Here is a 27,028-nt window from a genome sequence, read left to right on the forward strand (position 1 = left end):
TAGAGAGATATATATAAAAGCCTAAGCCACCGTTAGGACCAGTCGACCAATCACTATGACGACGCACTGACCACCAAGGAGCAGATGCTCAATGCAGGAACTGCCCCCTGGTGGTCAGAGCACTCCCACAGCTAACCTCCCACCGCCAGCCAACCTCCCGGGTCCCTTGCCCCAGCGCGCCAGCCTGATCGGCCCAATCAGGGCCTACCGGCCAACCTCCTGCAGTCCCTCTCCCCAGTCGGCCGGCCAGCCAGCCCCTATCAGCCCCAATGGACCCTGATTGCCAGCCAGGCCGAGGGACCCCACCCATGCACGAAATCGTGCACCAGGCCTCTAGTGTATATATAATATTCTTTTATTGATTTCAAGAGAGGGAGAGAGAGATAGAAACATCAATAATGAGAGAGAAACGCTGATTGGCTGCCTCCTGCATTCCCTCTACTGGCGTTCAAGACTGCAACCCTAGTCTATGCCCTGACTGGGAATCAAACCGTGCCCTTCTGATTCATAAGTCAATGCTCAACCACTGAATCACACCGGCTGGACCCCCATGCTTTCTTTGTTGAAGCCTAAAGAAGTAAGGTCCACAGGCTAGCCTACAATGATAGAGGATGATACCACTGCCTCAGCCATGCTAATGAAACGGGAGAATTTCTTCTAATGGGTGCCTTTCTGAGATGATAATTAGCTATTTAGAGCAATATATAGTGTCACAAGATTCTAATATAACAGAGCAATTGGAAAAGGTCCTGTTGTGATGTGACTTAGATTGAACAAGTCATAGAACGTGTCCACTATTTAAGATGTAGGTAGTAGTAGTCACCTGTTAGGAATAAAAATCTAAGGTTGTCCATTCAGGTTAAATTCCAGTACTGTCTTAGCTATAGAGTGGCATCCAATGGAATCAATCATGGTTGTTATTAGAGGGTTGGCCATGGTGCAAATTTCCTAGGGAGTCACCAGCTGGTTTTGTTCGCCTCTGTTTTGAATGGGTTAGGCATTCCCCACTTGTTAGAGTCAGTGTTTTCCTGTGTCACATTTTCAAATGCTCTTTCTTGCTTTATGAGTGCTTCCTTTGAGCCACAATCTTAAACCCAATATTACACAAACACCCATCACAGTCCTCCCTTTATGCTTTTAACTTCCAGCATCTGGTATTTGCCTCTACTCAGTGTGTGTTCTCTTCTCCTGTGTATCTTATCTGAAATGACTTGTTTTATGCGGACATGGCTTCCCAAGCTTATTGTGAGGCTCCCTGCTAGTTTGCACAGGCTTTAGTCTCTGGAAAACTGGCACAGCACAAGAGGGCAGTACAGCACCTGCTCACAGCATCCTGGTCTCAGGAAGGTACCATTTTACATTTCATTAGGTTAATAAGAATTTATAGTTTATATACTAATTAACCTCAAACACATATATACCAGCTTCTTATGGCAACCTTTCCACTAATGGTAATGAGAATTAGTGGGTGTTGTGTGTTTTCTAATTTCCATGAGCAAAACATCTGCTGCTGCTACAGCAAGGAATAAGATTTTGCTTTATCTTTCCCACCCCCATCAACATTTTTGTTGTTTCAAACTTATAGGAAAGTTTCATAAAGGACCTCCTCCCACACCCTTCACTTAGAGTCACCAATTGTTAACATTTTGCTACATTTCCTTTATCTCTATTTCAGCAAGTATCTTCTAAAAAAGAAGACCACCTCTGCCTGGCCAAGCGATGGTTTCGTACTCTGTCACTATATATGTCTGGTCCTTGTATGATCCAGTTCGGGAGTATGTGGAGCTGCCGTGCCTTAGCTCCCAGCCTTCTTTTCTTTCATGACATGGGCATTTGGTTGAAGTGTGCAGGCCAATTGTTTTGTAAAATTTCTTTTTTTCTTTTTTTTCTCGTGATTAGATTCAGATTAAACCATGGGGTTGCGTCTTAAAAGTAGACTTTTCTGAGGTGAAATGTCCACTGTACATGTACTGTACCTGACCTGTTTGTTCTTTATTTTAAAGAAATTATTGAATAAGGTAGAAGAGATCAGGTGTAGATTTTAGGCCCATTGTAGACAATCTCAGAGGAAGACCAGAGACATGTGAAGCAGGAGGGGGGCAGCATCACTGACTCAGTGTTCACCGGCCTCATGGGGTCCAGTCTGGCTCACCTGTCCGCTGTTATTGACCCAGCACTATGTGGTGCTCTAGTTCCAGAGTCAGAATGAGATCATCTGTTTTGCAGGTTTTCTTTGTCATCCGTCTCATCGCCGGCCCTACTGCCAACTCCCTGCCTCCCATCATTGATCCTGACCCCCTCATCCCCTGCGACCTGATGGATGGGCGGGATGCCTTTCTCACCCTCGCCAGGGACAAGCACCTGGAGTTCTCATCCCTCCGGAGAGCGCAGTGGTCCACCATGTGCATGCTGGTGGAGCTGCACACCCAGAGCCAGGACCGCTTCGTCTACACCTGCAACGAGTGCAAGCACCACGTGGAGACGCGCTGGCACTGCACGGTCTGCGAGGTGGGTCCCAGGGCGTGGCCTTCATATTTGAGTGATAGATCTAAAGGGGCTTTTGAGCTCGAGCAGAATATGTAAAACTAGAGGCCCATGCACCAGTGGGGTCCCTCAGCCTCGCCTGCGGGGATCAGGCCAGAACGGGTTCTCCGACACACCCTAAGGCAGTGGTCGGCAAACTCATTAGTCAACAGAGCTAAATATCAACCGTACGACAATTGAAATTTCTTTTGAGAGCCAAATTTTTTAAACTTAAACTATATAGGTAGGTACATTGTTATTAACAGGGTACTCCTAAGGCTTAGGAAGAGCCACACGCAAGGGGCCAAAGAGCCGCATGTGGCTTGTGAGCCACAGTTTGCCGACCACGGCCCTAAGGGATCCCAGATTACGAGAGGGTGGTTCTTGGGTGACACTCAGCAGAATCGGGCTCCCTCCTCTCTGGTTCTGGGTGTGTCACCCGAGAACTGCAGCTGCCAAGTCACCACAGCTCAGCAGCTCCTGCATTGAGCATCTGCCCCCTGGTGGTCAGTGCACGTCACAGCTACCGGTTAGACGGTCGTTTAGGCTTTTATACATATAGACTAAAGGCCCGGTGCACAAGATTCGTGCGGGGGTCGGGGGGGAGGATGTCCCTCAGCCTGGCCAGTGCCCTTTCGCAGTCCAGAAGCCCTCAGGGATGTCCGACTGACGTCTTAGCACTGCCACAGAGGCGGGAGAGGCTCCTGCCACCGCCGCAGCACTCGCCAGCCATTAACGGCACTCCCTCTGTGGTCAGTGCGCGTCATTGCAACTGCTGGTTCTGCCATTTGGTCAATTTGCATATTAGCCTTTTATTATAGAGGATGCTTTTGAATGACTTCAGTCTTAGAGAGTTGACCTTACACCTGTGTTCTCCCCGCCCCCAGGATTATGATTTGTGTATCACCTGCTATAACACTAAAAACCATGACCACAAAATGGAGAAACTAGGTCTCGGCTTAGATGATGAGAGCAACAACCAGCAGGCTGCGGCCACCCAGAGCCCAGGAGACTCTCGCCGCCTGAGCATCCAGCGCTGCATCCAGTCTCTGGTCCACGCCTGCCAGTGCCGAAATGCCAATTGTTCCCTGCCCTCCTGCCAGAAGATGAAGCGGGTTGTGCAGCACACCAAGGGTTGCAAACGGAAAACCAATGGAGGGTGTCCCATCTGCAAGCAGCTCATTGCCCTCTGCTGCTACCATGCCAAGCACTGCCAGGAGAACAAGTGCCCTGTGCCGTTCTGCCTAAACATCAAGCAAAAGCTCCGGCAGCAGCAGCTGCAGCACCGGCTCCAGCAGGCCCAGATGCTCCGCAGGAGGATGGCCAGCATGCAGCGGACTGGTGTGGTGGGACAGCAACAGGGCCTGCCCTCCCCAACTCCTGCCACTCCAACCACGCCGACCAGCCAACAGCCCACCACCCCACAGACACCCCAACCTCAGCCCCCTTCCCAGCCTCAACCCACCCCTCCCAACAGCATGCCACCCTACCTGCCCAGGACTCAAGCTGCTGGCCCTGTGTCCCAGGGTAAAGCACCTGGCCAGGTGACCCCTCCAACCCCCCCTCAGACGGTTCAGCCACCCCTCCCAGGGCCCCCGCCTGCAGCAGTGGAAATAGCAATGCAGATTCAGAGGGCAGCTGAGACGCAGCGCCAGATGGCCCATGTGCAGATTTTTCAAAGGCCAATCCAGCACCAGATGCCCCCCATGGCCCCCATGGGTATGAACCCACCTCCCATGGCCAGAGGTCCCAGTGGACATTTGGAGCCAGGGATGGGGCCCACTGGGATGCAACAACAGCCACCGTGGGCCCAAGGAGGATTGCCTCAGCCCCAACAACTACAGTCCGGGATGCCAAGGCCTGCCATGATGTCAGTGGCCCAACATGGTCAGCCCTTGAACATGGCTCCCCAACCAGGATTGGGCCAGGTCGGTGTGAGCCCTCTCAAACCAGGCACTGTGTCTCAACAAGCCTTACAAAACCTTTTGCGGACTCTCAGGTCTCCCAGCTCTCCCCTCCAGCAGCAACAGGTGCTTAGTATCCTTCACGCCAACCCCCAGCTGTTGGCTGCATTCATCAAGCAGCGGGCTGCCAAGTACGCCAACTCTAATCCGCAAAACCTCCCTGGGCAGCCTGGCATGCCCCAGGGCCAGCCAGGGCTGCAGCCCCCTGCCATGCCTGTTCAGCAGGGGGTCCACTCCAATCCAGCCATGCAGAACATGAATCCCATGCAGGCGGGCGTCCAGAGGGCCGGCCTGCCCCCGCAGCAACCACAGCAGCAAATGCAGCCACCCATGGGAGGGATGAGCCCCCAGGCTCAGCAGATGAACATGAACCACAACACCATGCCTGCACAGTTCCGAGACATCCTGAGACGGCAGCAGATGATGCAGCAGCAGGGAGCAGGGCCCGGAATTGGCCCTGGGATGGCCAACCACAGCCAGTTCCAGCAACCCCAAGGAGTTGGCTACCCCCCACAGCAGCAGCAGCAACAAAGGATGCAGCATCACATGCAACAGATGCAACAAGGGAACATGGGACAGATGGGCCAGCTCCCCCAGGCCTTGGGAGCAGAGCCTGGAGCCAGTCTGCAGGCCTACCAACAGCGACTCCTTCAACAACAGATGGGTTCCCCTGCTCAGCCCAACCCCATGAGCCCCCAACAGCATATGCTCCCAAATCAGGCTCAGTCCCCACACCTACAAGGCCAGCAGATCCCTCCTTCTCTCTCCAATCAAGTGCGTTCTCCCCAGCCTGTCCCTTCTCCACGGCCGCAGTCTCAGCCCCCCCACTCCAGCCCTTCCCCGAGGATGCAACCTCAGCCTTCTCCACACCACGTTTCCCCACAAACCAGTTCTCCACATCCGGGGCTGGTAGCTGCCCAGGCCAACCCCATGGAACAAGGGCATTTTGCCAGCCCGGACCAGAATTCAATGCTCTCTCAGCTCACTGGCAATCCAGGCATGGCAAACCTCCATGGTGCAAGCGCCACGGACCTGGGACTCAGCACCGATAACTCAGACTTGAATTCGAACCTCTCACAGAGTACACTAGACATACACTAGAGACACCTTGTAGTATTTTGGGAGCAAAAAAATTATTTTCTCTTAACAAGACTGTTTTGTACTGAAAACAATTTTTTTGAAACTTTCTTAGCCTAAAAGACAATTTTCCTTGGAACACATACGAACTGTGCAGTAGCTGTTTGTGGTTTAAAGCAAACATGCAAGATGAACCTGAGGGATTATAGAACACAAAGAATATATTTTTGTTAGTGCTGGTTACCACCAGCCTTCTCCCCCTTTGTGTGTGTGGTTCAAGTGTGCACTGGGAGGACGCTAAGGCCTGTGAAGCCACCCACGTGCTCCTGCCTTGCACCTCCAATAGGTTTTATTATTTTTTTTAAATTAATGAAAATATGTAATATTAATAGTTATTATTTACTGGTGCAGATGGTTGACATTTTTCCCTATTTTCCTCACTTTATGGAAGAGTTAAAGAACATTTCTAAAACCAGAGGACAAAAGGGGTTAATGTTACTTTAAAATTACATTCTATATATATATATATATATATATAAATATATATAAATATATATTAAAAAACCAATTTTTTCTCTGGGTGCAAAGATGTTCATTCTTTTTAAAATGTAAAAAAAAAAAAAAACCTTTCCTCCCCTGAAGTCAACTTTTGTGCTCCAGAAAATTTTCTATTCCATAAGTCTGAGCGTAAAAACTTCAAGTATTAAAATAATTTGTACATGTAGAGAGAAAAATGACTTTTTCAAAATATACAGGGGCAGCTGCCAAATTGATGTATTATATACTGTGGTTCTGTTTCTCGGAAGATTTTTTTTTGTTATTTTTACATCTAACAAAGAAAAAAATTTAAAAAGAGGGTAAGAAACAATTCCATTGGGATGATTTTAACATGAAAATGTCCCTGGGGTTTCTTTGCTTGCTTTCTTCCTCCTTTACCCTGCCCCCTGACACACACACACTTTCTGTAAAACTTGAAAATAGAAAGCAAAAACCCTCAACTGTTGTAAATCATGCAATTAAAATTGATTACTTATAAATATGAACTTTGATCACTGTATAGACTGTTAAATTTGATTTCTTATTACCTATTGTTAAATAAACTGTGTGAGACAGACAGCTAACTTTGTTTCACTTCTTTCCGACACAACTTTGTCGTAGAAGGCATCAGTTTAAGTCCCTGATGCATAGGGTTCAGAGGAAAAAGCAAAACCACTAACACACAGCCTAGCCTCTCTCTATATTCAAGTGAACTTAAAAACAGACTTTGGTAAATTTGTCCAACATTCAGGGAAAAACACTACAAGTACCAGCCAAATGTTAATTTGATCTATTTGAGTTGGTATTAATTAGTGTTTAACGTGTTCTGTGATCCCCTATGGATGATTCATGGTCTTCCAATCAATCTTATCGGGATGAAAACGAGCAACTAAGTCACAGCAGTTTCTTGGAAAAGGAGTTCTTAAAGGGCTACAATACGTCCATCTCTGTCACACTCTGTGGTTGCTAACTGCCAACCAAGAAGACAAGGAGTAGGGGAAGGGGTCTCGCAGGAAAAGAAAATGGGTGAAGATAAGACTGGAAAGCTAAGTAAGAGAGCTTAATTTTAAAAGGGAGACCAGTACTTGCCAGGTATTAAAAAGAGCTGAGGTGCTGGCTGGTTGCTCAGTGGTTAGTGTTGGCCCACAGACCAAAAGCTTGCGGGTTCTCAGTCCTAATAGGGGCTTGTGTGGGAGGCAACCAATCATGTCTCTTCATGTCTTTCCCTTCCACTCTAAAAATCAATGGAAAAAATATCCTAAGGCAGTGGTCGGCAAACCGCAGCTCGAAAGCCACATGCGGCGCTTTGGCCCCTTGAGTGTGGCTCTTCCACAAAATACCACGTGCCGGCGCGCACATACAGCGCAATTGAAACTTCGTGGCCCATGGGCAGAAGTCGGTTTTCGGCCTGGGCGAGTCTATTTTGAAGAAGTGGCGTTAGAAGTGGGGGTACATTCGCTGAGGTCGACTCCTCAGATTGAGGATGTTTTTAGCAAAGGCCAGCTTAGGAGAACCCTAATTAAGTGAATAACAATGTACCGACCAATATAGTTTTAAAAATTTGGCCCTCAAAAGAAATTTGAATCGTTGTACTGCTGATATTTGGCTCTGTTGACTAATGAGTTTGCCGACCACTGTCCCAAGGTAAGAATTTTTTAAAAGCCCTAGCTGGTTTGGCTCACTGGATAGAGCATTGGCCTGTGGACTGAAGGGTCCCAGATTTGATTCCTGGTCAAGGGTACATGCCCAGGTTGCAGGCTCATCCCCACTGGGGGGGTGCCGGGGGCAGCCAATCGGTGACTCTCATTGATGTTTCTCTCTCTCTCCCCCTCCTTCCTCTCTGAAATCAATAAAAATACATTTTAGCCCTGGCTTGTTTGGCTCCATGGATGGAGCGTCGGCCTGCGGACTGAAGGGTCCCAGGTTCGATTCCAGTTGGGGGCACATGCCTGGGTTGTGGGCTCGATTCCTAGTGGGGTATATGCGGGAGGCAGCTGATCCGTGATTTTCTCATCATTGATGTTTCTATCTCCCTCTCCATTCCTCTCTGAAATCAATATAAATATATTTTTTTTAAAGTTTTTTAAATAGATTCCTACAGCCAGTCGGCCTGGTGGTCAAATCCCTCTAGTGTTAACTACAACAATTAAGGCTTGGCTAGAACAAGACTTCGCACAGAGACCACAAGGGGGTGCACCAAGAAAGCATAAAAGATGCGGAGACAGAAAAACATGACAGAAATGGAGGATATGGAGCTAAGAATCGCAATTTTGAGGGCTTGCCATAAATTTGTGCAGAGCCTCACGAAAACTAATGAGACCCTCGATGCTACGATAAAAAAATTAGAAAGTAAGCATACATGGACTGAAATAAAGAATATTATACCCAATAGCAGACCAGAGGAGCTCAAGAATCAAACCAAAGATTCGACAAAAAACACCCAATTGGAAAAGCAAAATGAAAAAAGAATCCGAAAGTGTGAAGATAGTGTAAGGATCCTCTGGGACAGCTTTAAGCGGTCTAATATCAGAATTATTGGAGTGCCAGAAGATGAGAGACAGCAAGATATTGAAAACCTATTTCAAGAAATAATGGCAGAAAACTTCCCCCACCTGGAGAAAGAAATGGACTTACAGGTTCAAGAAGCGCAGAGAACCCCAAACAAAAGGAATCCAAAGAGGACCACACCAAGACACATCATCATTAAAATGCCAAGAGCAAAAGACAAAGAGAAAATCTTAAAAGCAGCAAGAGAAAGAGGCTCAATTACCTACAAGGGAATACCCATACGACTGTCAGCTGATTTCTCAACAGAAACTTTGCAGGCCAGAAGGGAATGGCAAGAAATATTCAAAGTGCTAAATACCAAGAACCTACAACCAAGATTACTTTATCCAGCAAAGCTATCATTCAGAATTGAAGGTCAGATAAAGAGCTTCACAGATAAGGAAAAGCTAAAGGAGTTCACCACCGCCAAACCAGTATTATATGAAATGCTGAAAGGTATCCTTTAAGAAGAGGAAGAAGAAGAAGAAGGTAAAGATACAAATTAGGAACAACAAATATGCATCTATCAACAAATGAATCTAAGAATCAAGTGAATAAATAACCTGATGTACAGAATGAACTGGTGATTATAATAGAATCAGGGACATAGAAAGGGAATGGACTAACTATTCTTGGGGGGAAAAGGGGTGTGGAAGATGCGGGAAGTGACTGGACAAAAATCATGCACCTATGGATGAACACAGTGGGTGGGGAGTGAGGGTGGAGGGTGGGGTGGGAGCTGGAAGGAGGGGAGTTATGGGGGGAAAAAAGAGGAACAAATGTAATAATCTGAACAATAAAGATTTAAAAAAAAAATAGGGTAGTAAAGACATGAGGAGGGTGGGTAAGGGCTGGGAGGATGGGAGGAAAAGGAGGAAAGGGGAGAGATTTGTAATACTATCAACAATAAAAAGTTTATTTTAAATAAATAAATAAATAAATAAATAAATAAGCCTACAAAAAAAAAAAGTTTTTTAAATAAAAATAAAATTTTATACATATATTTTAAATTTGCTCCCCTGGTGTGGCTCAGTGGTTGAGCATCAACTTATGAACCAGGAGGTCATGGTTCAATTTCCCATGAGGGCACATGCCCGGGTTGTGAATTCGATCCACAGTGAGGCATGCAAGAGGCAGCCAATTGATGATTCTCATCATTTCTATCTCCCTTCCTCTCTGAAATCAATAAAAATATTTTTAAATAAATAAAAATAGAGATAACTGGTCCTCCAACTTCATATTACATTGGCTATGAACAAGTTTGAAAAATTAGAAAAATACGGTTAGCAAGCTGCTTTGGCATCATTTGGCAGGTCTTGTTTTTGTTATTCAAACTCCTTTTCATTCCTATTTTATATTGTCTCATCAAAAATAACTGGTATCACCGAAACCGGTTTGGCTCAGTGGATAGAGCGTCGGCCTGCGGACTGAAAGGTCCCAGGTTCAATTCTGGTCAAGGGCATGTACCTGGGTTGCGGGCACAGCCCTGGTGGGAGATGTGCAGGAGGCAGCTGATCGATGTTTCTCTCTCATCGGTGTTTCTAACTCTCTATCCCTCTCCCTTCCTCTCTGTAAAAAATCAATAAAATATATTTTTAAAAAGATAACTAGTATCTTAATGTGAGGTAACCTTGTACACTCAGTATTTTTAGAGTCCTCCCCAGGAAGTATATTAAGCATACACTTGCTCAGGTCAGTGATCCAGCAGATGTACATGAAGCTACAATCTGTGCCAGGCCAGACCGAGTACATATGGACAAGATGTAGCCCTACCCTCAAGCAAGCCAGACTGAGATCTAGAAACAAGATAGAATGATGCTGAAATAAGATGAAACAGAAAATGTTCACTGGTGTAAGCAGGAACAAGGTTCAGGGAATGGGGGCGGGGGGGGTTGGAGGGGAACCTGGCTGATGGGAATTGGGAGAGTTTCTGGAAAAGCTAGTATTTAAACTAGATTGGAGAGGAATGAGGAACTTGACCCAGAAGAGTGCAGAATTAGATCCTGTTGAGGAAAGCACTTCAGGACCACTTGGCTGAGACCAGGTTGTAGATGATGGTGAATGCCTGTCACAGAAAGACATCCCCCCACTTTGCTTCCTATACTAGGGGCCCAGGATCTGAATCCCCAAAAGAGAAATAGTTAGAATTCCAAGCAGTAAATTTCTGGCTTTTATAGTTCTAGCCTCTGACTAAAGACATGAAGGTTGCCGCATTAGACTACATTTCACCGCAATGTTGTACAGAAGTGAGGGAAGAAACGTAATTAAATATTAAAGGGGGAAATAAAGCTGTCCTTGCTCGGGCCAGAGATAGTGCTAGTGCTAAGGAGGGGCAAAATAGAGATTATTCTCGAGCAGTGATGGCGAACCTTTTGAGCTCGGCGTGTCAGCATTTTGAAAAACCCTAACTTAACTCTGGTGTGATGTCACATAAAGAAATTTGTTGATATTTGCAACCATAGTAAAACAAAGATTTATATTTTTGATATTTATTTTATATATTTAAATGCCATTTAACAAAGAAAAGTCAACCAAAAAAATGAGTTCATAGGTTCACCATCACTGTTCTAGAGTCAGGAATACAAGAACATGATTTCAATACTAATGAATATTTGAAAATTACCACAATGAAAAGCTGGCAAGAGCCAAAAGCCACAAATTGGGCTGTTTCTAACATATCAACCTAGGAAGTGACCCACTGGGGCTGGCAGTCCTCCAGCTGCTCTCACTGATTCAGCTCACTAAATCCCCCAACAGCCCCAGCGGAACAGTGAGAAAACTACAGCGAGGATGAAACCACTTGCTCAAATCTCACAGCCAGTAAAAGGCTTATCAGAAAGTCAGTCATCCCCCGTACTGGAGAGAAACCCTAGTGATGGCTGCAAATTAACTAATACATATGACACGGGTCCTGTTCCTGTTCCAAGCAAATTTAAAATACAGACAAAATGAAAGGTTTGGGGCTAAGGAATCATAAAGGTAAGATTTCCAGGCTTCTTTTTTTTTATTCCTCACCTGAGGATATGCTTACAAAGGGGACTAGAGGGAGGGAGGGAGGGGCTGGGGAGAGGGAGAGAGAGAGAGACAGACAGAGAGAGAGAGGGAGAGAGAAACATCAATGTGAGAGAAACGTTGATCAGCTGCCCTCAACACGCACCTCAAGTGGGGATCAAACCCACAACCCAGGTACGCACCCTGGCAGGGACCGAGCTGGCAACCTTGCAGTGCACAGGACGAGGCTCAACCAGCTGCAGCTCACCAGCAGGGCACTCCAAGCTTCTTTTACAACCAGAGAAACTGACCTCCATACAGATGGCTTCCTGGAATGTTATGTTCATGATGACGTCACCTTAATTACAGAGCACAAAGACCAGCATCAAAAAGAATATAAATTTAACAAAAGAAGTACAAGACGTGCACACTGAAAACTACAAAACATCACTGAAAAAAATTAAAGACCTAAATAAATGAGAAGACATCCATGGATGGGAAAACCAGGAAGACCTAATGTTGTTAAGAAAATACTGCTCCCCAAATTGATCTAGAAATTCAATGTAATCAGTATCAAAATATCTGCTGGTTTCTTTTTATAGGCAAAATTGACATGCTGATTTTAAAATGCATATAGAAATGCAAAGAAGTAAAAGTAGCCAAAACAAATCTTTAAAAAGAAGTATAAATTTGGAGCCCTGGCCAGGTAGCTCCGTTGGTTAGAGCATCATCTCCATACACCAAAGTTGCAAGTTCAATCCCCAGTCAGGGCACATAGAACAATCAACCAATGAATGCATAAATAAGTGGAACAACAAATCAATGTTTCTCTTTATCTCTCCCTGCCCCCCCCTAAAAAAATCAATAAAGTGTTTTAAATAAAAAAATAAATTTGGAGAACTCACACTTTCCAATTATAAAACTTAAAACTACAAAGTTACAGTAACCAAGATTATAGTAGTGGCATAAGAACAGACATTCAGATCAATGAAACAGAGTCCAGAAATAAACCCATATATTTATAGGCAACTGATTTTCTATAAGGATGCCAGGACAACTCAAAGGAGAAAAATTAATCTTTTCAACAAATAATGCTGGAACAACTAGATATCTGCATTCAAAAGAATGAAGTTGGATCTCTAACACCAAATATGAAAATTAATCTAAATGGAAGAGCTAACCCTAGCTGGTTTGTCTCAGGGAACAGAGCATCGGCCTGCGGACTGAAGGGTCCCGAGTTCAATTCCTGTCAAGGGCACATGCGTGAGTTGTGTGCTCGATCTACAGCAGGGGACATGCAGGAGGCAGCCAATCAAATGATTCTCTCTCATCATTGATGTTTCTATCCCTCTCCCTTCCTCTCTGAAATCAATTTAAAAATTTTTTAAATAATAATAATAAATAAATAAAATGTAAGAGCTAAAACTATTAAAACCATAGAAGAAAACATAGGTATTAATCTATATGACCCTGGATTAGCCAGTGGTTACTAACATATTATACCTGGAACAAAGATGACTGTAAATTTCTCATCAAAACTATGCAGCCAGAAAAAAAGAAAAAGAATAAAAATGTCAACTTAGAATTCTACAATCAGAAAAAATAACCTTCAAAAATGAAGATAAGCAGACCTTTTCAAATGGAATTTTTTAAATTACTAAATTAATGTAAAAGATAACAGGGCAAAGAAGAAAACATAATAAAGAACAGATAGAAAAACAAACAGCAAGATGTAAGATTTAAATTCAAATATAATAATTATAGTAAATGCAAATGTCCCAAAGCCTCCAATTAAAAGGTAGACACTATCGCCCTGGCTGGTTTTCCTCAGTGGTTAGAGCTTTGGCCTGTGGACCAAAGGGTCACAGGTTCAATTCCCGGTGAAGGACACATAACTTGGTTGCAGGTTCCCCAGGCCCTGCAGGAGCGTGTGCAGGCGGCAACCAATCAATGTGTCTCTTTCACATTGATGTTTCTCTCCCCACCCCCCCCCCCCGCCCTCCTTTCCACTCTCTCTAAAAATCAATGGAAAAAACTATGCTCAAGTGAGGGCTTTAAAAAAGGTAGACAGCCCTAGGTGGTTTGGCTCAGTGGATAGAGCGTCGGTCTGCGGACTTAAGGGTTCCGGGTTCGATCCCAGTCAAGAGCACATGCCCGGGTTACGGCTTGATCCCTAGTAGGGGGTGTGCAGGAGGCAACCAATCAATTGTTCTCTCTCATCATTGATGTTCCTATCATTCTCTCCCTCTCCCTTCCTCTTTGAAATCAATAAAAATAAATTTTTTTTTAAAAAGGTAGACATTATCAGACTGGATTTTCAAAAAGACAAGACCCAACTATATGCTCTCCATAAGGGCATATTTTATTTATTTTTTGTTTATTTTATTTATTTTTTATTTATCCTACTTAGGGCTCTAACCACTGAGAAAACTGGCTAGGGCAGAAACCTGTTTTAAATGTAAAGACACAGGTTAAAAGCAAAAGATGGGAAAAGATATTTGCAAATGTTAAGCAAAAAAAAAAATGAAATGCCAATCTATATATGTAAAAGCCTAAAATGCAAATTGTCCCCTCAGGAGTTCGACAGGGAGACTGGGAGTTTGATCGCTCACTATGACATGCGCTGACCACCAGGGGGTGGCACGAAACAAAGGAAGGCCCTGGCCAGCAGCTGGGGAAGGGAGGCCCCAGCCGGCAGCCAGAAGGCCCCGACCCACCCTGATCGCCAGCCAGGCCTAGGGACCCTACCCATGCACAAATTTCGTGCACTGGGCCTCTAGTGTTAATATAAAAAAAAACAAAGAACATCATAAGGGATAAAGAGGGACATATCCTTGGCCCTGGCCAGGTAGCTCAGTTGGTTAGAGCGTTTTGTCCACATGCCAAGGTAGCGGATTTAATCCCTGGTCAGGGCATACAAAAAGCAATTAATGAATGCGTAAATAAATGGAACAAATTGATCTCTCTCTCTCTCTCTCTCTCTCTCTCTCTCATCAATCAATAAATAAAAAATTAGCCCAAACCGGTTTGGCTCAGTAGATAAAGCATCAGCCTGCAGACTCAAGGGTCCCAGGTTCGATTCCGATCAAGGGCATGTACCTTGGTTGTGGGCACATCCCAGTAGGGGGTATGCAGGCAGCAGCTGATCGATGTTTCTCTCTCATCGATGTTTCTAACTCTCTATCCCTCTCCCTTCCTCTCTGTAAAAAATCAATAAAATATATATTTTTTAAAAAATTAAAAGGGATATTTCCTCATGATAAAGATGTTAACTCATCAAGAAGATGTAACAGCCCTAACCAATTTGGCTCAGTGAATAAGAGCGTCAGCCTGTGGACTGAGGGGTCCCGGGTTCGATTCCAGTCAAGAGCATGTACCTTGGTTGCTGGCACATACCCAGTAGGGGGTGTGCAGGAGGCAGCTGATCGATGTCTGTCTCTCATCGATGTTTCTAACTCTCTATCGGTCTCTCTTCCTCTCTGTAAAAAATCAATAAAATATTTTTTTAAAAAAAGAAGATGTAACAATCTTATGTGTACACCAATATATCTGACAATTTATGTGAAACAGAAACATTCCTTGAAACACAAAATTACCAAAACCAATATAAGAAAAATAGAAAATCTGAATAGCTCCTAATCTATTTAAGAAATTGGATTTATAATTAAAACCTTCCCACAAACAAAATTCCAGACCAGCCAAGGTTATTTCAATGATGAGTTCTATCAAACATATAAGGAAGAAATAATATAAATCATATACAAATTCTTTCAGAAAATAGCAGGAACACTTCTAATTTTATGAAATCAACACTACCCTGATACCAAAATTTTTTTAAATTATAAGAAAATTAAAGACCAATTGCCCTCATGAACATAATATGAAATAATCCTAAGGAAAATATTAACAAATTAAGCCCAGCAATATATAAAAAGGATACTGTATCATAATCAAGTGGGGTTTATCCCAAGAATTCTAGGTTTGCTTAATATTCAAAAATCAGTCTAATCCACCGTACTAACAGAATGAAGGAGACAAACAATATGATCATCTCAATAGATCACCTATTCATAATAAAAACTCCTGAGCAGCCCTATCCGGTTTGGCTCAGTGGATAGAGTGTCGGCCTGCGGACTGAAGGGTCCCAAGTTCGATTCTGGTCAAGGGCATGCAGGAGACAGCTGATCGATGTTTCTCTCTCATCAATGTTTCTAACTCTCTATCCCTCTCCCTTCCTTTCTGTAAAAAATCAATAAAATATATTTTTAAAAAAACAAAACCTCCTCAGCAAACTAGGAATAGAAGTGAACCTCATAGCCTAAAAATCTGCATCTACAAAAAAACCCACAGTTAACACCATCCTTCCTATATAGTAAAAGCCTAATATGCAAATTGTTCCACCGGGAGTTCAACCACTTGCTATGATGTGCACTGACCACCAGGGGGCGGCTGGAACATGGCAGGTGACGGCGACACTGCACTGGCAGTGGGCGACAGTGGAGGCGCTGCCAGCCCCGGTGGGCCCCAACGAGAGCAGGACCACAGGACCGCAGTGGGATGGTGGAGCAGGTGAGCAGGCGGTGCCAGGCCAAGGCAGGGTGCCAGGTGGGGCCACGGGGCTGCAAGGCTGGGGGCAGGAGCTGGGGCTGTGAGCCTGGGGGTGCGAGCTGGGGCCTGATCCCTGCAGGCCATCCCAAGGGACCCCACCGGTGCACGAATTCATGCATCAGGCCTCTAGGATATACTATAAAGAGCAAATGCTTTGTCCCTACTCTAAGGAAGGAAGCAAGAATCTCCATCCTCACCAATTCTTTTCAACATTACGCTGGATATTCTAGCCAGCAATATAAACCAAGAAAAATAAATCAAAGACAAAATTGTTGAAAAGAAAGAAGTAGAAAAGGTGTCATAATCATGTAAGTAAAAAACCATAAGGATCTATAAAAAAAGCTACTCAAACTAATTAATGAATTTAACAAGGTTGCAGGATACAAGAAAAATTTACAAAGATCACTTGCATTTCTATATACCAGCAATTAAGTTAGAAAATAAAACATATATTCCAGATATGAATCTCTGTCAAATATGTGGTTTGCAAATATTTTCTGCCTGTTTATGGTTTGTCTTTTCATCCTTTTAGCCAGGTTCTTACAGAGTAAAATTTTACATTTGATGAACTCCAATAACATTATCATTTTTTCTTTTATAAATCATGCGTTTGGCCCTAGCTGGTTTGGCTCAGTGGATAGAGCATCAGCCTGAGGACTGAAGGGTCCCGGGCTTCATCCCCAGTAGAAGGCATGCAAGAGGCGGCCAATCTATGATTCTCTTATCATTGATGTTTCTATCTCTCCCTCCCTCTCCCTTCCTCTCTGAAATCAATGAAAATATATTTTAAAAAATTATACTTTCTCCATTGAATTGCTTCTGCACCTTTGTAAAAACTCATTTGGTTGTACTTTGTGTGGAATTATTTGTGGGTTCTCCATTCTGTTCCATTGATCTGTCTGTCCATCCCTCTGCCAATACAACCAGTCTTGAATAATGTAGCTATAAGTCTGAAATCAGATAGAGTGGTTCTTCCCACTTTATTAATCTTGTTCAGAATTGTTTTAGCTCTTCTAGTTCTTTTGCCTTTACGTATAAATTTTAGAATAATCTTATAAATACTTATAAAATAAATCTTGCTGGGAGGCAGCTAACCAATGATTCTCTTTCATCATTGATTTTCTGTCTTTCTCTCACTCTCCCTTCCTCTCTGAAATCAATGAAAATATATTTTTTTAAAATCTTGCTATTTTTAAATTTATCTTGTAGTTTTAATAGGAATTGTGATGAACCGGTTTATCAATTGAGGGAGAATTGACATCTTTACTACGTTGAATCTTCCAATCCATGAATTCAGTGTCTGTTTATTTAGTTCTTTGATTTCTTTCATCAGCATTTTGTAGTTTTTAGAATACAAGTCCTGGACATGTTTTCTTACATTTACACCTAATTTCTTTTCCTTCCTTCCTTCCTTCCTTCCTTCCTTCCTTCCTTCCTTCCTCCCTCCCTCCCTCCCTCCCTTCCTTCCCTTTTTCTTTCTCTCTTTTGTGATTGTAAATATTATTGTACTTTTTTAAAAAATGATTTTAGAGAGAGGAAGGGAGAGGGAGGAGAGAGAACATCGCTTTGTTGTTCCATTTGTTTATGCATCATTGGCTGTTTCTTGCATGTGCCCTGACTGGGAATGAACCCGCAGCCTTGGCATTTCGGGAGGATGCTCTAGCCAACTGAGCTATCTGGCCAGGGTTGTACTTTTAAGTTTGATTTCTATTTTTAAGGTTCTTACATTTTCAGCCTCATGAATGGTATATAGAAATAGAATTGATTTTTGTATGTTTATCTCATTTATTAGGTCTAGTGAGTTTTTGTTTAATTCCATGGGATTTTCTATATAGACCATCATGTCATCTGCAAAAAGAAATATTTTATTTCTTCTTTTCTAGTCCACATCACAATTTTGGCCAATCCCTCAAGTACTGGTGTTTTTTAGATTGCTGCTACTCTCTTGGCTGACCTCCTCCACTTTCTAAGTTTTACATAATAACCTCTATCTTGGGCCCAGATCTGGCCCATAAGCTTCAGGCCCACACTTCTCCCAAAGGGAAACAGCTCCACCTCCAATGTGCTATAGATTCCTCCAGCTCCATGTGCCCTATACCACGCCACTCACCCTCTCCTTAAACATGCCATGGGGGCCAATAAATGACCACTGACGCTCAGTTGCTCAACTAAGAAACCAGGAAATCTTCCTATATTCCTCCCTCCTATTAGTTCCCCCATCCAATACAAGTCTTTCCTATTCCTTTTTTAAAAATATGTTTTATTGATTTTTTTACAGAGAGGACAGGAGAGGGACAGAGAGTTAGAAACATTGATGGGAGAGAAACATCGATCAGCTGCCTCCTGCACACCCCCTACTGGGGATGTGCCTGCAACCAAAGTACATGCCCTTGACCGGAATAGAACCTGGGACCATCTGTTACTTAAGCAGACATGGCCCTGACCTCAAAGATTGATAGTGATTACATGGACAAAATGCAATTGATGTACTGAATACATCTATTGCATTTTTAAAAATTATATCATACAAAATCTGTATGAGGAAAACTATAAAACTTTGATGAAAGATATCAAAGAATTAATTAAACAGAGAGATATTCCATGTTCATGGATAGGAAGACTCAATATTGTCAAGTTGTAATTTCTTCCCAACTTCATCTATATAGATTCAATTCAATCCTAACCAAATTCTCTCAATAAAATTCATCCATTTAAGTCTTAGCCAGTTCGGCTCAGTGGATAAAGCATTAGCCTGCGGCCTGGATTCAATTCCAGTCAAGGGCACATGTCCGGGTTTTGGGCTCAATCCTCAGTAGGGGGTGTGCAGGAGGCAGCTGATTCTCTCTCATCATTGATGTTTCTATCTCTCTCTCCCTTTTCTATCTCTCTGAAATTAAATATATATATATATATATATATATATATATATATATATATTTAAAAAGAGAGATTGTCAGTTTGATAGATTGCCGGTTTGATTCTTTTTTCTCCATGCACATTGGCTTTGATGTTTCAATAACTGTTTCATGATACTCCTAGGCCTACAGAAATAACTAACAGTCTGTTCATTAAGAAGGTAAGTCCAGCCCTAGCTGGTTTGGCTCAGTGGATAGAGTGTCAGCCTTGGGACTGAAGGGTCCCAGGTTTGATTCCAATAGAGGGCACATGCCCAGGTTGTGGGCTTGATCCCCAGTAGGGGGCGTGCAAGAGGCGGCCAATCAATGATTCTCATCATTGATGTTTCTATCTCTCTCTCCTCCCTTCCTCTCTGAATTCAATAAAAATAATATTTTAAAAAAGGGTAAAGTCCAAAGAAACAGTATTTATGTCCTAAGAACATAATGCCTTTGGGACACCACACACCTTCTCGCACCTGGAATCACACAGGACGCTGCCGTTATTATTTCTTATTCCATATTAATTTGTACACAATACTTGCTTTTTATCACAAGAACGTCCAAAAGCTCAGCTTCAAAAAGATATGACATTATCAAAAGGAATGTAGTGCGAACTAATGCAAAAACTGCCTCAAGCTAGCAGTCTGTGCAGGATCAGACAGATGTCACTGTGTTGTGAGCTGAATTATGTCCCCCCTTCAAATCCACATGTTGAAGTCCTAACCCGCAGTACCTCAGACTATGACTGTATTTGAAGATAGGGCCATTGAAGAAATAATCAAGGTCAATGAGGTCATATGGGTGGGTCCTAATCCAATATGACCGGTGCCCTTATACGAAGGGGAGATTAGGACACAAATATGCATGCACCCAGAGGAAAGACCACGGAAGGACACAGTGAGAAGCTGGCCACCTGTAAGCCAAAGAGAGAGGCCTCAGAAGGAACATAACCTGCCAACACTTTTGATTTTGAACTTCTAGCCTCCAGAACTATGAGAAAATTAATTTCTGTTGTTTAAGCCCCTGGCTGTGGTATTTTGTTATGGCAACCTAGCAAACAAACACACTAGGTATCCCCTAAGATTTTAAAATCCCCCTCAGCACCCCTGTGAGTTCTCCAACTGTGAGCACCTTAACACACAATTGGAGAACCACAACCTGGGGGCTTACATATGCTGTGAGTCTGACCCCACTCAAACCACTAATGGAGATAAATGGACATATTGCCAGGGTATAAGTCAGCTAGCAAATTTCATTCAACACAAGTCAACATTTCTGCCCTCACACACCTGGTTCCTGGCTTCAGCAGATATTAATCACCAGCTGGAAGTTGCCCCAGGCCAGTGATTTAGGGAGCCCGTTGGGAGGCTGCTGTGGTGGTCGAGGAGAAAGCTGGTCATGACCCGGACAGGATGGTGGCAGTGAGATGCAGAACAGGGGGCATATTGGGATATGTTTTGTGGTGAAGTAGTTCTGACTCAGAACTTGCAGATGGATTTGTGAGTGGGAGAGAGCAGAATCAAGGCTCATTCCTAGGGTTTGTTTATAATGGAGTCTATTTCTATTGTGACCGCACAATTTTTATTGAGAGCCTGCTTACTGCCATGCTATGTCCAAGGTGCTGGGCCACCAGGGTGGGAAAAATAGTGAAGTATCCATCTTATATAAAAACTGCTGTTTGAAATTTTAACACTGATAGTATGGCTTCTGTCTTAAATAATAAGGAAAATAAGACTACTCCCATTCCAGAGAGGCCGTAAACTACGCCCCAGACAGAGTTGTCAGTGCTGGCACCCAGACAGTTGCCAGGCCTTGAGATATGGTCTCATGGCCCCTTCCCAGCACGCAGGCCTTCTCTCTCAGAAGGCCCGGAAGTCTCATTCCAAATTTCGGAGACAAAGGACTGGAAAAAGTATAAATAAAGAGAGTTTCCTCCATACTGGGGGCCCAGAATTTGAAAGACACATTTCTCTCTGGGCCTGCACAGAATTTAATAATAAAATGTAACTCCTGTAGTCGGCACTGCAGTTCAGCCTCTGCTTCGGCAGGGTGCTGTAACTGTAGTCGCTGGCCAGCTTAATAAAGGCTTCTAAATCTTTATCTGAGTCCCTGGTAGTCGTCTCCGAGGGTCACCCCATTACAATAGGATTCTTACTTTTGCTTGATTAAGAGTGTGGATGTTGGAGCTGGACTGCCTGGGTTCAAATCCCAGCTCTGCACTTACTAGCTGTGTGGCCTTGGGCAGGTTACTTAACCTACCTGGCTCAGTTTTCTCATCTGTAAAGTGGGGATAATAAAGGTATCCACCTTCTATTAGAACTGTTATAAGGATCAAATTAGATAATATATTAAAACACTTAGAATAGTGCCTAACCAGTATAAGCATTCTATAAGTTTTAGCTTTTACAGTCCAGGGAGCTTTCATTCTAGTGGAAAGAGGCAGAAAATAAGCAAACAATATTATATCATGACTAGAGACCCAGTGCACAAAAATTTGTGCACTGGGCGGGGGGGGGGGGTCCCTCAGCCCGGCCTGTGCCCTCTCACAGTCTGGGACCCTTTGGGGGATGTCCACCTGCTGGCTTAGGCCTGTTCCCCGGAGGATTGGGCCTAAGCTGGCAGTCAAATATCCCTCTGGCAGCCCAGGAGCCTTCCGGGGATGTCCACTTGCCAGCGGGGAGCAGGCCTAAGCTGCAGTGGGACATCCTTAGCGCTGCTGAGGAGGTGGGAGAGGCTCCCGCCACCACCGCTGTGCTGGCAGCCGTCAGCCTGGCTTGTGTTTGAGCAGAGCTCCCCCTGTGGGAGCGCACTGACCACCAGGAGCAGCTGCTGCATTGAGCGTCTGCCCCCTGGTGGTCAGTGTGTGTCATAGTGACCAGTCATTCCCAGTTGTTCTGCTGTTAGGGTCAATTTGCATATTACCCTTTTATTATATAGGATAAGTTTAATGAAGGAAATTTGAAAGGGTGATAGAAGACTTCATAAACTACTTTACTTTGGGTGCTCACGAAAGGCCTTTCAGAGGAGATGACATTTAAACTAAGACTTAGATGGCAAGAAGGAGCCAGGCGTGAGCATATCTAGGAAAAGAATAGTCTAGAAGGAATCAAATGTAAATTCCCTCAGGCAAGAACAAGCTTGGCATGTGCCAGCAGCAGGAAGAAGGGCAGTGGGGCTGGAATTCAATGAGGGAGCGGATGATGCCAAATGAAGTTGGCGAGGCTGGCAGTTGACAGATCAGGGCAGGGAGTTCAGTTTTATTTTAGGAGCCATGGGAGCCAGGGGGATGTTTTAAGGAGGAGGATGGTGTGGTTTGACTCACATTTTGGAGACCAGCTGGACGATTGTATGAGCAGGTTTGGGGTGGCAAGAGAGGGCGCAGGGAGACTAATTGGGAGACTACTGAGGACTGCAGGCAAGAATGATGGCTTCATCTGGGTGGAGGGCACAGGCAGGAGGACAGGTCTGGGATGTGTCTTAGATGTAGCATCAGCTAGACTTGGACTTTGCACGCGGTTCTGCTGGACACAGTTCTGGAGAGTCTGCCCAGCACCGTCTCGGTGTTTCAGGGGGCAGCACAGATTTAGGTAAAGTTGAGGACAGACCGGAGCAGGGAGGCCAGGAAGAGAACTCTTGCAGTTAGTTCAGTGGAATGGATGTGGAAATGTCCAGTAACTGATAAAAATGTAACAGCCAGCATTCCCTGAGCTCTCTCTGTGTGGCCAGATTCCGAGGGAAGTGCTCTGTGTGCATCATCTCGTTTAACTCTCACAACTACCCCCTGAGCTAAGTATCGGTATCGCCGATGGACAGGGGAGGAGCTGTGACGATGACTTGTGTAAGGGTCACACGGTGATGGAATTCAAAGCCCATTTTTAAAAAAAGATGTTTTTTATGTATATATTTCAGAGAGGGGGGGAGGGAGGGGGGGAGGGGGAAAGGGAGAAGGAGAGGGAGGGAGAGAGAGAGAGAGAGAGAGAGAAACATCAATAATGGGAGAGAATCATTGATTGGCTGCCTCCTGCACGCCTTGTACTGGGGATCAAGCCTGTAACCTGGGCTTGTGCCCTGACTGGGAATTGAACTGTGACCTCCTGGTTCACAGGTTGACGCTCAACCACACCCGCTGGGCGCACCCCTCTTTTGGGGATGTCAGGAGTGTATTAAAGGAATCGATGCTGTTGGCACCCCCGCAGCACCATAGCATCGTTAGAAGGGGAACTCTAACTTAACAATGGATTTACAAATGCTTATCTCGAGTGCTGTACAGGCTACATTTTTAAGGCTAATTGATTTCAATGTGATCAGCTGAAATGAGCCAAAGGCATGGTGGGCTGTCACGAAGACTCAATACAATACTCAAAAGCACCTGGCCTAGATGGGTGTTCATTAAATATTTGTCGCTCTGAACCTGGATCAACAACATAAAAAGTGTTGTTTAGGCCCTGACCGGTTTGGCTCAGCGGATAGAGCGTTGGCCTGCGGACTCAAGGGTCCCAGGTTCGATTACGGTCAAGGGCATGTACCTTGGTTGCGGGCACATCCCCAGTGGCGAGTGTGCAGGAGGCAGCTCATCGATGTTTCTCTCTCATCGATGTTTCTAACTCTCTATCCCTCTCCCTTCCTCTCTGTAAAAAATCAATAAAATATATATATTTTTAAAAAGTGTTGTTTAGTGAAAAGGTTTTTTCGGCACCAACAGGGCTGGTGGACGTAACTTGCCTGAGCTTCAGTCCCCTCAGCTGAAAAGGATAAGAATTCCTCCTGCCTTTAAGGTTTTGAGGATAAACGAGGTCATAGGGCAGGTGAACACACTCAGCCCAGAAACACCTGGCACTCATCGCAGACATTAGAAACACCGGCCCCTCTTCCCTGTCACTGGCCTGTGGATGGGGCGGAAAGGCATCCATCTCTCCGTCTATGTGTCAGCGCTTGTGGGGACGGGCTCCCCGCACACTCTCTCTGCCTGTTTTATTAGTGAATACACTCCTCAAAAATGGGCATTTGAAAGGCACCCACCAATGACCTTTATACATCCAGAAATGGTACCACCAAGTTAAATGTTATTACCCTATAAATAAACAATTTCAGTTCCTTTAATGGATACTTCAAAATCTCTACTTACACTTTTCACGATCCTTCCAAGAATCTGCCAGAAGGTGGACCTGCCAATAGAAAGGACACAACCCATTATTTACCACCAATGCCGTCCAGATAATTGTTACCGAGAAAACCCAAAACGCTCAGTTGGAATTTTCAGAATTCAGTCAACACACTGCCACCCCCACCCAACGACCTCCCCACTTTGACTCTGCCTAAAGGACTCCTCACAGTTGATCCAGCCCAAACCACAAAAGAACATTAAAATCATTAAAACTGCTGTATCCTGGTCGTCTGGGTTGCTGGGCTGTGGTGGGTGGTGGTTGGGGAGGGGCAAGCAGATCCGGCAAAAGTGTTGTTTCAAACTGGTAGCTAGGAGCTCGGATAATGAGGTCACAGGGTGGTTGTGTTTTGGAACTTTCTGCTCGTTCAAGGCAGTTGTCCTGAAAAGCCTTCGGGTGGGTCTGTGGCGCTGCTCCATCCCGCTCCCTGGGCGCAGGAGCCGCTGCGGGACAGAACCCCTTCGGCCCTAACCGGCGGCTGACCAGCGCGCCCGCTCGGCGAGTCGGTGGAGGCGTCGCCTGTGACAACGTCGCTGGAAGCGCTTTCCAAGTCGCAAAGCGCGGCTTACAGGCGGTTCTCAGTTCTCCCAAGCCCGGCCGTTCTCAGCGGAGGAGACGGGGCCTGGGGACCGCCCGGCTGCCCACGGCCTCGGAGGATCAGGGCGGAGCTCGCCCGGGTGCCCCCTCCATCCACCCATCAGCCCTGCCCTCCGCGCCCGGCCCCGCTCCTCCCCAGCCCCGCGCCGGGGACCAGAGCGCAGCGCCCCAGGTTCGCATCCCCGCTCCGCCTCCTGCAGGACCCGCGGCCCCCGACGGCTCCTGCCCGCCCGGTGCGGGGCGGCCCCGGGGGCAGCGGGGGCTGGATCATGGCAGTTGCCCGGGAACTCGGTTATCGAACCCTCCCTCCCCGGGCGGTGCCCGCGCTGCGGCTGCAACCCCGGCGGGGACCCGCGGGCCCGCTCCGCGCCGGGCACCGAGCTGCTGGCTCCGGCCCCGCGGCTGGCGCGGCCCTCACCTCGGGCCACTGACACGGGACGGGGTCTCGCCGTCCGCTCACGATTCTCCGGCTTCGCCGCCCGCCACGCCCCCCGCGCCCCCCGCGCCCCCACCCCCCACCCCGGCATCACGGACCCCCGCCGGGCCCCAGCTGTCCAGCGAGCCCGCGCCGCGCTCCAAGCCGCGGAGACCCGGCCGGCGGGGGCCGGCGCTCGGCTTCCAGAAGCGGGTGGGGGCGCCGGGGGCCGCGCGGGGGCGCCGGGGGGCGGGGCGGGGCGGGGCGGGCGGAACGGCCGGCGGTTGGATTCCGCTCCGACGCGCGCCGCCCGCCACGTGACGGTCGGCCCCGCCCCTCGGGCCGGGAGTGGGCGGGGACGGGGGGCGGGTGGGGGCGGGGCGGGTAGTGTAACCACCACCTACCAAGGGGGCCCAGGGGCTGAGCTCCGTGCTATCAGCCCATTTTGCAGATGCGGCGAACTGAGTCCCGCCCAGGGGAGCAGGGAGCAGGCCGTGGGCCAACGCCGTCAGCGCCCCGCCGCCCGTCGTTTGGACCTGAAAGCCTTGGTCTCCTTTCCCATCCAGTGATCACAGGACCCGGTGAACATATTGGAATGGAAGCCCCATGAGAGCAGGAACTTTGCTGGCCTCTCATTCACTGCTCCCTACCCAAAGATTTTTTTTTAATATATTTTATTGATTTTTTTACAGAGAGGAAGGGAGAGAGATAGAGAGTTAGAAACATCGATGAGAGAGAAACACCGATCAGCTGCCTCCTGCACATCTCCCACTGGGGATGTGCCCGCAACCCAGGTACATGCCCTTGACCGGAATCGAACCTGGGACCTTTCAGTCCGCAGGCCGACGCTCTATCCACTGAGCCAAACCGGTTTCGGCCCAAAGATTTTTTTAAAATATATTTTTATTGATTTCAGAGAGAAAGGGAGGGAGAGAGAGATAGAGACATGAATGATAAGAGGGAATCATTGATTGGCTGCCTCCTGCACGCCCCACAGTGGGGATCGAGCCCAAGACCCAGTATATGCCTTTGACCAGAATGGAACCTGGGACCTTTCAGTCCACAGGCCGAAACTCTATCCATTGAGCCAAACCGGCTAGGCTCTAGTCTAGCAGCTAGGGCCCTCCCCAAAGAGCTTATAAAAATAATTGGGGGAGCCCTGGCCGGCTTGGCTCAGTGGATAGAGCATCAGCCTGCGGACTGAGGGGTCCCGGGTTCGATTCCAGTCAAGGGCACATGCCTGGGTTGCGGGCTTGATTCCCCAGTAGGGGGTGTGCAGGAGGCAGCCGATCAATGATTCTCTCTCATCATTGGTGTTTCTATCTCTCTCTCCCTCTCCCTTCCTCTCTGAAATCAATAAATAAATTTTAAAAAAAATTGGGGGAAAGCCAGACAAAGGTGAGTGATATGATAAAGAGCATCCAGCCCTGGCCTGTGTGGCTCACTGGTTCGAGCGTTGTCCTGTGCATAGAAAGGTTCGGGTCAGGGCAGGTACCCAGGTTGCCATGTGGGCCTTGGTCTGGGCGCTGCAGGAGGCAATTAATAAATGGTTCTTTCTCACATCAATGTTTCTCTCCCTCTTCCTTCTTCTCTCTCTCTCTCTCTCTCTCTCTCTCTCTCTCTCAAAATCAATAAGCTCCGGTGAGGATTAATTTAAAACAAAATAAAAGAGCACCCAGCCTATAGATGCAGGGGAGTTAATTGGGACAG

The 27,028-nt window shown here is 46.0% G+C and overlaps 1 protein-coding gene and 1 long non-coding RNA gene across 2 annotated transcripts in view; one reads left to right on the plus strand and one right to left on the minus strand.

Moving 5' to 3' along the window:
* Nucleotides 1–6,680, plus strand: part of EP300 (E1A binding protein p300) — a 70,840-nt gene extending 64,160 nt beyond the window's left edge. Inside the window, exons 30-31 of the mRNA XM_070411190.1 lie at nucleotides 2,227–2,508; nucleotides 3,411–6,680. Of these exons, the coding sequence (XP_070267291.1) occupies nucleotides 2,227–2,508; nucleotides 3,411–5,588 (2,460 nt within the window). The 3' untranslated portion in view covers nucleotides 5,589–6,680. The remainder of the gene's footprint in view (nucleotides 1–2,226; nucleotides 2,509–3,410) is intronic.
* A 5,168-nt stretch (nucleotides 6,681–11,848) lies between these two features.
* On the minus strand, nucleotides 11,849–25,385 carry LOC139007597 (uncharacterized). Its single transcript, XR_011470873.1, has 3 exons — nucleotides 25,322–25,385; nucleotides 24,270–24,309; nucleotides 11,849–11,997 (listed from the first exon to the last, which is right to left on the minus strand). It is a non-coding gene; the product is annotated as an uncharacterized lncRNA (long non-coding RNA).
* Nucleotides 25,386–27,028: the final 1,643 nt, after the last annotated feature.

Source organism: Myotis yumanensis, unplaced genomic scaffold (genome assembly GCF_028538775.1).
Source record: "Myotis yumanensis isolate MYYU_CA2020_CCGP unplaced genomic scaffold, mMyoYum1.0.hap1 SCAF_3, whole genome shotgun sequence".
NCBI classification, from domain to species: domain Eukaryota; kingdom Metazoa; phylum Chordata; class Mammalia; order Chiroptera; family Vespertilionidae; genus Myotis; species Myotis yumanensis.